Below are 16,092 nucleotides of genomic sequence, written 5' to 3'. Positions count from 1 at the left end.
TTATCGAGACATTGGGTTACTGGAGATGCTGTAGGCTGTTTTCAGCTCTGTTCTTTTCTGCAGAAGTAAAGGTAGGTGCTCCCAACGGGAGCTGGCAATTTATGGAGCAATATTGGGAGTGAAATGGGGGGCTGCCTTCTGTATAGCTTAAAACAAAAGGACAGCAAGGAGGCCAAAACTGTCATAAACTGGAATAGTCTCCTCTGCAAGGGAATGTGCTTCTGTGGTATTAATCCTTGGGGGGACAAAGTGCCAGAGATGAGGAGATTCTTGCTGTGCGGTACTTGAACAGCTTGCTTTTTAAGGTGAGGCTTTATAAAAATAAGTGTTTCCACTCTGTTCTTGCAGTTCCTTATAGGCCAGACCTGGTAAGTCATCACCAGTTTCTGGTGGCTGTAGTGGTGGACAGATACATAGAAGTTTTGAGGAAGCAGTGCAGTGGGGTTTTTGTTGTTGCCACTCAAATCCAGTCCATTTGTTGCCGTACCTTATTACAGTATCTAAATCTATCTGGGGGATGAGGAGAGCAGAAACTACGTAAGAAAACAAAGGTATAACACGGGGAAGATAGGAATGCTTGAGATGCCTCTTTGGTGAGCACATAAACTACGTCAGGTTTGTGGGACTATGTGAATATATCCTCTTTTTTACTGGGAAATCCCTTTAGCTTCATTACATTGGAACTAGGTTGATGATTTTTAGTTGTTTGTTTGTTTCTTTTTTAGGAAAAAGATCTTTTGAGGAACTTTACTTTGCCAACGTATCAATACTTGGGATTTGATCAATTGATTGGGGAATAACAAGAAACTGTTAACCACAGGCATACAGCCTCACCGCAAGGACACAGAGAAATTTCTTTTCTTGTTTTTCAGCAGCTAAATGTTGTACAGCTTCACTTATGTTACACCAGATGTCTCTTGTTGGTGCCATATTGCTACTCACTTTTCACTGGAGTGAAAAGTTCCTCCTAACAGTACTGTTGCCCAGCCAGCTTTCAGATGACACTTTCCATAATCCCTGATTAGCTGAATTTCCACATCTTTGCTCTGGAAGTGCAGAACTGATTCTGGCCTTCCCTCTAGGAATACAGATTATAAATATAGAAGTGTTGCTTCTCTCATGAAATTCTGTTACCTGGCTATGATTCTTGGCCTTGAAATTGTAGTGGCATGATGTCAGGAAACTCCATACTTCAGCATGCTTTGTCTCCATAACCAGGCCTTCTAAGCTATGAGATTTATCAAGGCTTCTCTAAAAGAAGCACATCAGAGTGTCTCCATCTAACACAGAACAAGGTGATAGGTGCACTGGATGTTAAACAAAGTTGATGAACTCAAAGCTTTCATGAACTTCAGTGCAATTTCTTTTAGAATTTAGAGGCTTGTGATATTCTTTAGATTATTATTATTATTATTTTAAAATATTTAGGTAACAAAGAGCATGACATTTCTACTCTGTGGTCATATGACACAACTAGAAAATCGTTTGGGCCTTGAGAGGTATGAGACTTGGACAAGACAACCGTGGAGGAACCCTTGAAGCCCTGCAGTGTAATGCCATCCTGCCCTGCATCTTCTGGGAGGTCAGTAGTGGCAGAGTTGTTCAGCTCTGCAGGGTATTTCTGCTCTTGAGCAGGGGCAGAGTGCTTTGAGCACTCTCTCCCATCTCAAGCATCCTAATCCTACCAAACTCAGCAGCCTGTTTTGTTTATTCTTCTCAAAAGCTCTGGATTTCACCAGTTTAGCCCAATTATAAGTTTTCATTTGCCTCTTGAGACCTGAATGAGGGGCCTGAGCTGCTCCCTTCGTTCCCCATTCTCTGATCCAGTGGGATCTTGCAGCTGCTGCTTGAGCACATAGAGCAAGGAGCACAGCACTCTGGGAAAGCCTACGCAGGAGGAATCTTAATGGAAAATATTAAGGAGAAAAAAAAAGTGTTTGATGGACTTTTAATATAAAAGGGGGAAAAAAAAAAGAAAAGGGGGAGGGGGAGATTTTTATTCACTGTAATAGAAACCAAATGTTGGCTGGGACAGCAGCTGCACTCACTCTTTCCCTGTAAACTGTGAGCGGCTTTTCAAAGGAGGCATTACAGGGTGCAGGGCTAACCTACTGGTCCCGGCTTAACCCTTGCACCTCTGGAGAGAGGTAGGGAATATGCATTTCTAGGGGAGTTACAGAGTAGTATCTTCAATTACAGAGCCAGTCATAAGCATATTCTAGACAGATAGTGGTGCCCATTTATTATGTTTTCATCCTCCTGTGATACTGCTGCTATCCTGAAATGCAAAATCTGCTTGGATAAAGCACTAACAAACATATAGTCAGGAACAGAGCCCATCAGTCTCTTCCAGTTTGGTTTTCAGTAGGGTTACCTACTGCCTGTGCAAGCCATGATTTGTTTTGAGCCACTTGATGCTAGGATTTTACAGTGGAACGTCTGAAGCAAGGAATACCTTTCCCATCTTTGTAAGTGGCACAGCATTGCATTTGAGTTTGTGGTGCGTTGAACTGTGTGGTGTGTGTGTTTGTGTATTCACCCCAGAAACTCCATGGACTAGGACAAATGAGAAAATTTAAGTAATTTAAGTAAGTAATGAGTACTTACATAGCCCTTTCTCCAATTCTGAATTATGTATTGTAGTCTAAGCAGAGCAAGACAGTAGCGAGGTGAATTCACTCAGAGTTTATCTGCTCTATCTGAATTTCATATCAGAAATTCATGTCAGAAATTTAAGTAAATAATCTTCACCAAGATTCCCCTTACAAGAGCAGGATGATACCAGGCTTCTGTGTTAGTTTATCTTGTTATTAAAACGTTTTTGCGGGCCTTGCTTGCATTTGCAGGTATGAAAGTATGTGCAGGGATCATGAGGCCAGCACCTTCCCCTCAATATGGTTCACCCCAGTGTTTGTACTAACTGAGGCTACGTGATCTTGTTAAACTAGGTCACACAGAGGAGATGCACTCTGTTGCCTTCATTGCTTCTCCAGTGGCTTGCTGAACCTCAACAGCATGGAGGCATTGAACTTTACAGCCAGCTGGCTGCTGGTTTTCTTCTTGATTTAGTCTTTCTACTTGTGAATTTCAAAGCTGCCGTGTGTAAAGAGAAGAAGAACAAGCTGTTTTTTACCTGCCACATATTCCCCAGATCAGAGAGACTGGAGCCAGAAACACTGCCAGGGGCCCAGCAGAAAAAAAAACAGCTCTACAGAAGGGTAAAATGTTTCATTTCATTTACTAAGACTGACAAGTTTAATGCTCCTCTAAATAACAGGTTGATAATGCCAGCTAAATCTTGGAATAGTTGAAGTAGATTAGGGCTCACCTGCAGAGGTTTGCTGGTGTTCCATAATCACAGCCTGTTCTTCTTCTGCTAGGCTGCCACAAAGCTGTTGGATGCATCTGATTTCAAACCTGCTACCCTCATGGCTTTGCCTGTACACAGAGATCCAGGACCCTAAAGTGCACTTAATTCCTGATCTGCAGAAGAATTTAGCAGGCAGTACCTTGTACTTGTTATAAGAACCTCGTTTTGCTCCAAAAACTCAGGTTACTCAAAGGCAAGGAAAAAGCAGGAATAGTTTACAGAAGCTGGGGAGCAGGAAATAAAGCATATTATATTATATATCAGCATATTCCAGAAAAGAAGAAAGCTCAGTAACTTGGATAGTACTTACAGAATAAAATAAAGAAGCAGGAAGGTAATGGGCTTTCCCTCTATAGCTGTTGTGTGTGCACACCTGGAATAATGTGTTCAGGTTTGAGCACCCTCCTAGCCCCAAATAGTGATAAAGTGGGGAAAGTGCAGAGAAAAGCAATGTACGATCAAAGGTCTGAAGGGTCTGAGTTAAGGAAGAAGATGGAGTTAAGGTTGCCAAGGCTGGCTAAGCTCAAAGGAGGCATCAGGCTAGGAGGGAAGGTTTAGACCCAAAGTAAGGAGAAGGTTTTACAGTAAAACAATGAAAATCTAAGTTTAATGGGGAATCTCAGGAAAAATTCTGGACTTTGAATGTGTACCTGCCTCCGATGGTGTGCAGCTGAGGGTGCGACACAGGAACTCCTCCAGCTACTGGAACATGTGCTAATCTTGCACCACAAAGAGATGAGTTGGATGCTGTTGCTCACATCTTTGTTTTTGAATAAAATTCTTGTGACAACATCAAGTCTCTCAGTGGAAAGGGGGAATTGTGGGAATAGCAGAGGGGGACTCCTGACATTTGCTAATAATTAGGCACATTAAAATGTTCTGGGATGTTTGAATTGTGCCTCTGGTAGCTATTACAGTTAACCTGTGAATGGATCTAGATCTGGGAATTGTATTAAATCCACAGTTCTTTCCCTAGACCAGCTTTTCACACAGGCCTTGTGTCTTTGTGCCATGGGACAGCAGATGTCCTGGTGCCTCTCCTACCTGCTGTGTAGGTAGAGGCAGGCTGGATTGCTAAGAAAGCAGGGAGCCAAAGAGCTAAGGCTGAACCTATTACAAGTTGCCTGCATCTGTGCCTCATCACTAAAGAAGCAAACGCTTGATTGATGGTCTGGGACAGAAACTCTTCTGCATCTCTGCAACACCTTCACTGTGGGAGATTGTATTTGTCACTTTGAACTGGATTTGAACCCAAAATGCTGTTCCACACGTTTACTGTACCAATGCAGCCTTCACAGGCTGCACATTAACTTTGAAAGTTTTTCCTTGGCTTCTCTTGCAGAGCCTGAAAGCAGATTGCAGGCCAGGTGATGGCACCCTCCTTTTATATGGGCCAGCTGCTTCCTGCCCCTTCCTTGGCTGGAGGTACCTCTGCCAGGGAGAGGTCTGGACACCTCCCTGGCCTTCAGGAGGCCTCCAAAGCCCCAGGCAGAGCTCATTTAGGAATATCAAAAATGCTTTGTTCCCCCATAGATTTTTGGAAAGCTAACTTTCTTTACCCTCTGTGTTTTAGGGCTGGCACGTTCCAGCAGTCACACCTACAGACCATGCTAAAACACAGGCTCTTGCTGACCAAACCATACCAAAGATACTTTCATCGACACTCCTGATAACAGCAAAGGACAGGAGCAAGCCACTCTGAAAGGCTTGTTGCTCAGTTTTTAAATTTGTAATTCATTGCTTTTGAAGCTGAGGGGAGGGAAAGAGGGAGAAGAGACAAAGAAAGGCCTTGAGGCAAGCGGCGCTGCGAGAGGCCCGACAGTCCTGCACCCCAGCCAGGCCCCCAGCGTCCTGGGCTTTGTCCCACTATGTTTATCATTGCTCCATAGCCAGCCCCAATCTAGGGCCTATTGTTAGGGATGGAAGAAGCTTGTAGTGTGCCAAAGAAAATGTTCTGTGTTTTTCTGAGTGCCTGAACATAAGTCAGCAGGATGCTGGGAGCTGCCACGCTAGACAGAGTCATTAGTTATTATTCCAACTACTTTCTAGCAGCTGGTGCCCACCAGAGCTTTGTACTGGAAGCTTCCTGGACGTGTCATACCACCTGAATGCCCTGTGGGTAAGAAACTACTGCCTGAGATTGTCTTGCATTCCTTGGCAAGGTGGGAGCACTGATTTATAAATGCACTGAGTTCACTTATTGCCAGCAAGGGCCCTTGCTATTCCTTAGCTCCAGCCTTTAGAGGAAAGGATGTAAAAGATCATTGTCAGCTTGTTTCCTCGTCTAAAAGGAAGATCATTTTTTTCTCTGTTTGCCAGACCTCCCGCTCTACTGATTCCTGCTGCGATCCTATCAATTCTTACAAACTAAGCAGGGTTAAACATAAAGGATTTTTTTCAGGACTGCTGAAGCGCCATTTTCACAAGTAATTTGAGCATAGTTTGCATTGCCTTTCAGTAGGATGTAGGCACTTTTCAAATGTTTCAAAAGTTCCTGCTTAGTAAGTGATATATGGGGAACACCAGCATACTGCATGAATTGGTATTGTTGCCTGCCACACAGGAGTCACTATCAAACAAGTGCCCAGCTGTGCCATGGGAAGAAGGCTTCAGCTGAAACAGAAATTAAAGTAAATGAAGTCATTCTTTCAGCAGGGTCTTGCTGCATGTCAGATAGTAACTACAGGATTCTCAGAAAATGGCATTCTGAGGTCTTGACTACAGCTTCAATCCTTGGTATTCCCTTTAAGTCCATTTGAAGTGGGTACAGAAGCCAGCATCCTCCTTTTTTTGTAAGAGCTGATCACCTCATCTCTTTCTTAGAGAAGAAATGCATTAGCATTTAGTATTTGAGGTGTAGGTAGTTGTTTGTGAAAGGGTAGCTTACATCGAAGGGGGTAATGAATCGGGAAAGAGTCCTTTAGAGAAACAAAGCAGGAAAGGGAATTTGGAAGCAGTGAACCCGAAGGTTGGTCCGTGGTGTTCTAGCACTTTTAGGCTGAGCTGTGCTCATACTAGCATGGAGTTCTGTTGAAATTGCTCTGGAAAGCAAACCTGTGCCTTTTGTGAGGCAGAAAGTTTGCAGCAGAAAGGTCTTGTGCTGTCAGTGAAGAGGAAGAGAGAATTCTGGCCCAGGCTTTATGAAAACTGCAGTTCAAAGAAAGGAACACAGTGGCTTTCTTGCCAAAAATACTGAGTAGCCCTAAGAGCTGCTGGAAGGACAAAATCTTGCTTACAAAGGATGGGCCATAATGCCGAGGCTGAGATTTCCTGTACATAGTGAAGGTCTGAATCCTGGCCAGGTCTCTAAACTAAGCAACCCATAAATAATCCTGAGCAAGCTGTGAGAAGATTGCTCACAACCAGCCTGGCTGACAGAATGAAACCCAATCTCTTCTGGTGGCAGAGGCAGGAATTTCTGTTTCCCATTTGCGTGTGTGTGCATCTATGCCTATATCTGTCATCTGTACATGTGAGCAAATCCATATTCAGGGAATCATTAATGTTCAAGCAATAATCCCTAACTGAAAGCAAGAAGGCCTGTGCGTACCAGCTCTAATGAAGCCTCGTTTCCACTGGGGGTGTGAGTTTTCTTCTGGTCATTTTTGACTTTGCCTAAAAAGGTGTGAGTTGTGAAAAAGCTTTTCCATCAGCTGGGGCATTTTTAGAGTCTCTTTGCCATGCAAACTCTTTAGGATCTATTAAGCTGTGAGGTCCTCTACAGCCTTTTTCCAGCCTTCATTACTGTGCTGAGTCTGTTGCAGATTTCCCTCGGCAGAGAAGCTGACTTCAGGAAGGGCACAAAGGTGCTATCATGCTTTGATAAATCATCTGACAGGCAGAGCCTGAGGATCCGCACCATGGAGGCATTCCTGTGAGCATGGCAAATAGACTGAGGGCTGGAGCACGTCGCTGGCAGCAGCACATTGAGTCTCAGACCATAAGCCCAGTTCTTCTGTACCAAGGGAAGCTTGTCCTTCAGATGTAATATCCTATATGGGGACTTTCCAAAACTGCTGATGAACTACCTATATATGAAAGGGATCTGAAGACTTGCAAATACGCAAGCTTTCTGTTGTCAGGTATTTAATGCTTACGTTAAAGATGTTTGAAGTTTAGTACAATGAATTTATATTGAATTCCATCTATAAAGAAGGAAAACCCCTGGTATCTAACAATTATGTTCAATAAAGGAGGATTTTGCAGGCCATGAGAATGAAATCTGTTCAGGCAAGCAACTGTTTTCAGTAGCATATCTAGGAAAAAGTAAGTGCTTTTGTGCTGCATTGCGTGGAATAGAAGTATTGGAACTGCAGGCAGTTGCATATGAGCCTGTCTGCACTGCACAAAAAGGTTAGGTGGTTTTGGGGGATTTGTTTTGTGTTATTATTTTTTTTAATTTAATTCTTCCTAAAGATTTGGAGGCATAGTTTCAAGAGTGTTCTCTTAGGTAGTTTAAACTAAGCTTACCTGGGCAATATTCTATCCTAAAAAAATATTGTAGTCTATAAATCATGTATTAGTTAGAAAAAAAATGTATTAAAACTGGTTAGAAACTAAACAAAAGCATTTCAGAATCCATGTAAGTGAACAAATGTTAGATCCAGGCAGCAATCTCAGTGCATTTTTAAAAACTGGTTCATCAGTCTGCATTGTTTGTCTTCCTCTAACAGTTAATCCCTAGCTTGGTATATCAAAACAAAAGAAATAAGGATCAAGGAAATGATACTGAAGTTTTGCCGTTCTGTCAGCGGCCCTCAGTACTACAGACTGCAGTCACCGTATACCACATCTGCGGCACAAAGCCAGTTTGGCTATCAGCAGGTCCACCTTCAGTGTAGTTTTCATTTACATCAATTTTTTCTCCTTCATTTCATCTTGCCTCAATCTTTAGCTTCCCAAGCATTCTTTTGGATCAAAGGATTGAATTTATGCATTGCAGGTTCTGAGTTGGAGGTAGATATGAGAGACATTGGAACAGATACTGATTTCTAGAATGAATCGTGTACCTTGACTGAATTCTTTAACTTCTGATTGAGACCTGAGACAGGTTTAGTTTCAGACCCCTGAAGCATAAACAAAACTGGTTGCATTGCCTCAGAGCAGGAGTACTGTGGTTCAGTACCCTGTTCAGACAGTGCCCTATGGCAGATCCCGAGGGAAGAGCAGTAGATGACATTCATGATGGTAATTCCCCAGTACCCTGTGGGACTCAGTGGTTTTCTGGCTAGGAGTTGGTATCTTTGTGTAGAAATAGCATTAGTGGCTCTTGCTTCCATTAGTTTGTCTATTCATTTTTGAACCCCTGTACATTTTTGGCATCCTTAGCTTCCTGTAGTAAGAAGGCATCCACAGTTTTATTATGTGCTGAGAAAAAGTAGCTCCTTTCATTTGTTTTAACCTGCCCACCTGATGTCTTCGTTTGTTTTTCCCTATGTTTTGTAGTGTAAGGAGTAATTGTTTCCCATTCTCCTCCCTGAAGCTCATGATTTTAAAGGTATTTTTCATACTTCCTTTCAGTTGTCTTTTTTTCCATGCTGAAGAGTCCTTATTTATTTAGTCATTCCTCAATGCATAAGTTGTTCCATACCTTTGATCATCTTTACATCATCATTTCTCTGTAGTTTTTCCAGTCCTACTGTATGTTTTCTGAGATGGGAGGAGAAACATGGGGAAGAATTATCCTCAGTATCAAGAGATTGCTACAACATAAGCCCAAATTGCATTTCCTTTTTGAGTGTATTTTACTGATGTTTTCAAAGAAAAAGCTACAATAGTTATAAGGTCTTTTCGTGAAGTAACTGGTTCAAATTCCCTTACTGTGTAAAGCTAGGATTGCATTTCTCTGGCTGCACAACTTTGTAGTGAAGTTGAATGTCATCTAGTGATTTGATGTCTGATCATCTAGTAATGCGATGTTTTTTCACAGTTCTCAGTGACTTTCACTTTTCCAGCAGCAGACTTCCATTTATTTATTTATTTCCATATTCTGAAACCATTGGTAAGTGTTTTGAACAGGAGATACCATAGCACAGATTTTTATGGGACCCTAGTGGAAACTGTCCTTTCATTCTAGCTCTTGTTTCACATGCTTTAACTAGTTATTAGATCCATGAGAGGGATCCCCTTTATCCCATGTTGGCTTACTTTCTTCAGGAACATTTTGAGTGACCTTATCAAATTTTTCTCAAGTGAGGAATTGGTGGTGTGAAAAAGACTCAAGGCAAATTGACAAATGAACATTGTTTAGCTCAAAACAGAGGTATTGAAGGTCATGATCTCTCAGTAGTGCTGATGAGTAATTAATCAGACTGTTTACTGAGCACTACAGTGACTTTAATGAAGCTCCTGAATGCTTTTCGTCTTTGTACCTGCTGTAGTTGATGTTTGTTTCCAGGCCTGGCCTGCAGTAACTGCCAGCTATCTTCCAAAGGGCACCTCAGCACAGTCCTTTGTGCTTTTCAGCTGTGAGTGTACCCTAACTTTACTGGAAGGTAACAGAGACTGCAGCTGCTTCATACAAGGGAGAAGTCCAGGGAGCTGTAATATGTGGGTGGGTGGGTGATGGAATCAGTATCCGTGCCATGGAAGGACCAGATATTCCCCTTGGGGTGGGAGTTGAGTCCAACCTGCTGATAACCCATGTGGTGAACTGCTGGGATCGGAGAGGAGACAGCTGGTGAGTATTTCAGAGATTCCTTGTGCGTTGTCATGTTCTTCTTTTAAGCTGTGCTTTTTGTGGCATCCTGTGCCCAGCAGGGGACACTGCTGGAAGGCCAGCAGCACACATGGATCCATAGCTGAACAATTGCAGATGAAAGCACAGTAGCAGAGAACCACGACCCCATTACTGTCCTAGGGGAGGTTAAAAGAATACACATGGCCTGAATGTAACCACTGCAGAGGTTACCCAGTGCTCATCTTGTTTGAGGATGGAGAGAGAAAGGAGGAAGTATCTGAGATTCTTTCACAGAATTAAGAGTAAAAGGAACACCTGAGAGAGTCTTAGAAGGAAAGAAAGAGAAAAAAAATCAGTCTTTATAGGAGGGGAAACTGAGGAATGCTGAAAAACTGAGATATTTATTAAGTGTATGTATTTTAGTTTTTTAATAGTATTTTCAGACATCAATTGACCTTAGAGAACTGTTATGGTATAAAGCAATAAGAGGAGGTGATCCCTGCTCCATAAGGAGGGCAGAAGGGGAAAGGCAGGTTCAGAAGAGGGGAGAAACTCTCCCAAGGGAGTGAACCTCAGAGCCAGATTCAGACCTCTACAACTTCGGTTTCAAGGCCTGAGTACCGCCAGCAACAGTGCAGTTCTCCAAGAGCTGGTGAGAAGAAAATAACTCAAAGACTGAGAATCTTGAGGAGGTGTGACAAAAGATGGCAGAGTGCAAGAGTAGTTCATCCAGCATTGCACTGGGTTGCAACAGAAGCAAAGCAGTGAAGAAGCAAAGGTGGGATCCCATGAACAGAGAAGTCTAAGAGGAAAAGCAGGTGGAAATGCTGGTGGCTTAATGTCTTTTCCGCAAGGTTGTCTTACTGCTCCGTTGTTGAGGAGATGAGCATGGAGAGGAACCCTTTACTAATTGGAGTCCTTGTTGTCAATTTATTTTGAAAGGCACACTTTAGATTATTTTTGAGGCAGAGGACGTAGTGCTGGCAGTTATTTCTGGTGGTGTTTGAAGAGCATTTTAAGGGGTTGGTGTGATAATGAAGATTACAAGGGAAGCTGAGACACATTCGGAGAATCTAGGTTCTAAGCTTTGATGGTATCATGAAGTAAGGAGGTTGCTGTTGACTCTCTTGCCAAAACCATAACCTACACTCTGAATCATGGCACGAAACACTTGGTGTCTTTTACATCCCAGATAGTTATGACATACACAGGAAATACAATGGGAGTCTGCTCTGGGAAACAAAAGGAAATGTTTGGAAAGAGTGGCTGAGAGAAACATGACAGAGATCAGCAGAAACTTGGGAAGCTTGAGCACTGAGGCTTGAAGGTTTTATTAGCCAGAGTGTCAGGATTCAGTAGGCCATATGGCATCCTGTCTTGTGAGCAGAGGGTGTGTGGGTCGCTGGGCCATCATAGCCTCTTCAGGACACCTTGTGGCCCTGTCAGTCTGCCACCTGTTCTCTGCAAAGCCCCTGGGCCCTGTGTGTAAGTGTGCTGGTGCTGCCTTCTTGCTGCGGCTTACAAACTTCAAAGCAAGGCAGTGAGTTCCTGGCGGTACTTATCATGTTGCAGGCCACAGCTGAACTTCCACCACGTAAGCCTGGGTTGTAAGAACTCCTACCTCTTTGCAGGAGGCCTTTTCTCCTCTGGGAAAGGCTTACATGACTGAAATGATGAAAGAAATGAACCTCTGAGTCCCCTCAGGTCTTGTGGATTGTAACTGTGTGGAGTCAAAATATGCCCTAGTTGCAACCTCATCCTCCCAGTCCTTTATCCCTTCTGTGGATATTATTTTACATGCCTCTCTTTTATTCCCCCCTCAGTGCAGCATGTGTGTGCTTGGTGTAAGCCTTATTCTGGTGTATTAACAAAATCTCTACAAATCCAAATAAATACTTATCTTGTTAGTGATGGGAATCTTCAGCTCTTTTTCTGTTGAGATGCTGCCTCTTTTCAGTGCTAATCAGCCACAGACAATGACATGCTCCAGGTTTGAATTTCTCTTCTCTTTTGTCTTTCTTTGTTCCCCTCAAGCATGGTGTTACAGCTGGTAATGCAGTTCTGGCCTGGAATTCAAAACACCCCTCAGCAAGGTGGCAGTTAGCACATGATAACCTGTATCAGGTGTTGTGCTTGTCAGAGCAACTTAAAACAAATTCGTAGCTGGCTAAATATTAAGGGGGTCTTAGGAAGCAATGGTGCCTTGTAAGCAGGAGTCCTTAAAAGCAGAGTGGTGAAAGAGTGATGTCTTGTCTTTCCTCAGGGCTCCAGAGAGTGATCGGTTTGCCTGGGAAGAAGAGATGGAGAACAGTGGCTGCACCCCTGTGACACGGAGTCCACTGACACACCCCAACTATCAGCTGCATTTTGCTGTACAGCAACTTCAGCAGCAGAAACTTCAGTCACGACAGCTGTTGGAGCAAAGCCAAGCCCGGCACCAGGTAACTCAGAAAAATCCTGCCTCTGACATAATAGCAGTACTGACTTGAGTCCTACATGTGCAGAACCAACCCAAAACAGTGCATGTGGCACAGCTTTTGTGATGGAAGTAGCTCTTCCAGCGTGTTACAACAATAGAACTATTATTAAAGTCACTGAGCATTAAAATTATATTACCTGCAGTTCCCTTTGGCCTCTAATACCACATTGACATCCTCCTTCATTTGGCTAGTGGCATGGTGCTGCTTGCTTTTCTGCACCAGTTCAAGGCATTCTCTTCCAGTGCCTCAGACAGCTTTAGAACTGTCCGTAGTCTCCATGGCTCTGTCACTTGTCACTGGGTGACACGGTTCTGCTTCGACTTGCGTTCCTCTTGGGTAGTGCTTCAGGCTGGGTCACTGTTATATTTCAATGTTATGTTTCCAAACGTGGGGTTTTGAAATTGTGTTGGCAACTGTGCACTCTGTGGCAAACAGACCCCATCAAGGGTTCATCTTGACTAAATTCCTCTCCTACTGGATGTCTTCTCATAAGATACAGTTACCAAAAAATAGCATGTTAATGGACTTACATAAATATTTTGGAGAATCTTCATCGTTCTTTCGGAGAAATATGTTAATTTCTTTTAAGAGCTTTCAGTGCGCAGGAGACATGGCCACTGACCCTGATGCAGGGTGCAAGTTTTTCTGCAACCCTGAAAATCTTCTCAAAGCCTCCTACACATTTTGTTATAACTACACTTAAGATTTCCTTTCACTGCTTTGCACTGACAGCCATATGACTCCTTTGTCACAACTGTAAGGAGAAAAGATGGGCTGAATGTCCAAGAGCCAGAGAAAATATGAAAATGGCTTTGTATTATTGATGCTCTGAGCAATTTCTAGATGCCAAGGGTAGACCACTGTGTCTGGAACACCATTTCCATCCTGCCTGGTGAACCTTCTGAAGTCACAATGAGCTCACTGATGCACTCTTTTCTCTTCTTTGTTATTATTGAGAAGGAGGTATGTTTTTTCTTCTGAGTGGTGGCCAAAAGGCTTTCTTGCTAAAGAGAAGTGTTTGCGTGAACAAGCCTCCACTCAAAAGAGACTGCTCTCAAATAGGTTGGAACTATTTGCTGGACAGTCTGGCAGAACTGGACTTCAGCAAGACCATGAACAGAGCTAACATGTGAACACCCACTCTCCCTTCTATGAAGTGGATGAGTCACGAGTCAGAGTCCTTGAGAACAGCTTATAAGCAAATTGCCCCCATCCTTTTCTGAAAGTGTCTTGAAGAAGAGGCCCTTCTGCCTTTGCCCCTCACGCTCCTTCTCTCAGGGTCCTCACTTAGCCATGTGGTTTCTGTCCCTGAATTCCCCCACCTACAGTCTACTTGCAGCCCCCCTCAGCAGGAGCAGGAGGTCTTCCTTTCATCTGCATCCAAAGGGCTCTGGGTGGGCAGCAGTGGCTGCTCAGGAAAGGACTATAAGCTGGCTTGTGCCTGTGAGGAGGCTGGAGCTGGCCATGGGGCCTGGCTGAGCCTTCTTCTAATTGCTGACATTGAGCTGATGTTATTCTTGGCCTGGGGTAGAGCCATTACTCAGGAGTTTCTGTTAAAGTGATTCTTTGTTAAACCTCCACTCACCCCCACAAGATCCCCCTCACAGCTTTCCCTCCCTCCTCTCTCTGAGCCAAGCAGTTCAGAGTTGCAGTATTGAGGCTATTACTTTACCGCAGGGCTCAGGCTGCTCTGAAGTTGCCATTAATGAAGAAAGGGATTTGCTGAACATGGGGGCTTTCAGACTTTCTGGAGTGTAAACTACATCTTAATAACATGACCGTCTCTTTTGGAGCCAGCCCTACCTCCCTTTCCAGTCACAGTTGCATGGATGCTCTGATGCCACTCCCAGTGATTGCGTTACCCTCATCTTCATCTGTTTATCCCCATCTCCCTCTCAAGTTTGTTGTTATTGACCTTTTCCTTCTCAGACTTCAGTCCTTTGACTTGACCTTTCCAGGAACTTGCCTTCTGTTTTTGTTGTCTTATCTTCACTTCCATGATAAAGCATCCTTGTGTCAGTGGCATTGACCTCCCTTGTAGGAAAATCATGCCAGGAAAGTATGGAAAGTGTTTCTAGTTTCCTTAATCAGAGTGAAAACTATGGACACAGGAGAAGCCAGAGGCAAGTCTCTCATTCTGAGCTCTGCATAGTGTAAGAACCTCAAATTCAGTGCTTCTCCTTAAATCTCCTTCTTTGCTGTCTTTCTTTTCTCATACATTCCCTCTCTTTCTCATCTGCTGTAGATTGCCATCCATAAAGGCCTTTTTCTGATATGGTATCATGTTTTTTGCCACTCACTCTTCCCAAACAGCTTTACATTGATGCTGGAAATGGGAAAAGCATACCGGTCTTCTGCAAGATGCATGCAACTGGGAGAATTCAGAGTTTAGAAAAAATTGAATGTTTTATGGGAAACCTTCAGCAGGGTACTAAGGACTACATTTTTCAGTCACATCACTGACAGACTGGTCTGGACACAATTAACAGTTGTTAGTTACTTTGATCTAAGAAAATACATTGGACAAGATTTGGAAAAATTCTACATCCATTTGGAAATTGCTTCTCCAAATATTTAAAGCACTGCAAGTGATGGAAGGGAGGGGGATCTAGCAGAACAATTTGGGGAGACTGCCACAGTCAGAGACTGGCGGTGAGGGGAAAGAATGATAAAGAGGAAAACAAGGACTCAACCTTGTCCATTTCATGAACAGAAAACCATAGAAGTCAGCTCTGTGGGATCCACAAGTTTGGATTCACCCTTTTTTAGTGGATCCTGGATCTTTCCTTAATGATCTTAATTAGAATTAAAGGCTACTTGGCCAGAACACTGCTCTGGAGTGTGGGAGGCCATTGTTTTGGTCTTGGCTGCTGTCAGGCAGTTACTGGATGATCCTTAGAAAATGACCTCCACCCTGTGTGGTCAGTTTCTCAGATTCACACTGATCCCCTCCATGAAACGCTTTGCAGTTGTGAAAGCCTATTTCCATCAACAGAACAAATATATCACAAAAAGGAGAGGGTTTGTTACTTGAGAGGGTGTCATGATCTCTCTGCTTTGGGAAATGCATGCAGGACGTCTCCAAATCATGCGTTTCATCTCATTGTTCAAGTTCTTGTTGGAAGGCAGACTAGCCATTCGTCAGTAGCTGAAGTGTATTTATTCAGATACCTCAAGCTACACTGTGAGTGTGGCATGACCATACAACACGATTAGCTGCACATCTTTCCTTCTGTCTGTGACAAATGAACTGGTTGTATGTATATGGATAGCATGTGAACAAATAACAGAAGCACTATGATTAATAACACAGCCAGATGCTTCTGCCTGTATGTTAACCAGTTCGATATGTTGGAGATGAGCTAGATGTGTTGGGAAGCAAAAGAGTTGTAGCCAAGTATTTGTGTAATAGGAATACTCCCCGCTGCCATGCAGTGGATGTATCTGATCATGAGGGCTTATTGCGTATTTCTTTGTGGTAGCGCCCACTCTCGGATGAGTGCTTTCCAGACACTTAAGAATGATGATTTCTCCTCCAAGCATTTCACAATTTGCAGGGCAGC

At 43.3% G+C, this 16,092-nt stretch overlaps 1 protein-coding gene across 4 annotated transcripts in view; it reads left to right on the top strand.

Moving 5' to 3' along the window:
• Positions 1–16,092, top strand: part of TTLL5 (tubulin tyrosine ligase like 5) — a 124,784-nt gene that overhangs the window by 85,819 nt on the left and 22,873 nt on the right. For 3 of the 4 annotated variants that reach the window (XM_084519582.1, XM_084519581.1, XM_084519583.1), the window contains one exon: positions 12,313–12,490. In XM_084519582.1, coding sequence (XP_084375708.1) covers positions 12,313–12,490 — 178 coding nt within the window. Of the gene's footprint in view, positions 1–12,312; positions 12,491–16,092 lie in introns of those variants that run through there. The other variant, XR_014693184.1, reaches the window with a different exon arrangement.

Source organism: Aythya ferina (genome assembly GCF_964211825.1).
Source record: "Aythya ferina genome assembly, chromosome: 5".
NCBI lineage: Eukaryota > Metazoa > Chordata > Aves > Anseriformes > Anatidae > Aythya > Aythya ferina.
The sequence above is the reverse complement of the archived record's forward strand: the minus strand, read 5'-3'. Positions and strand labels throughout refer to the sequence as shown.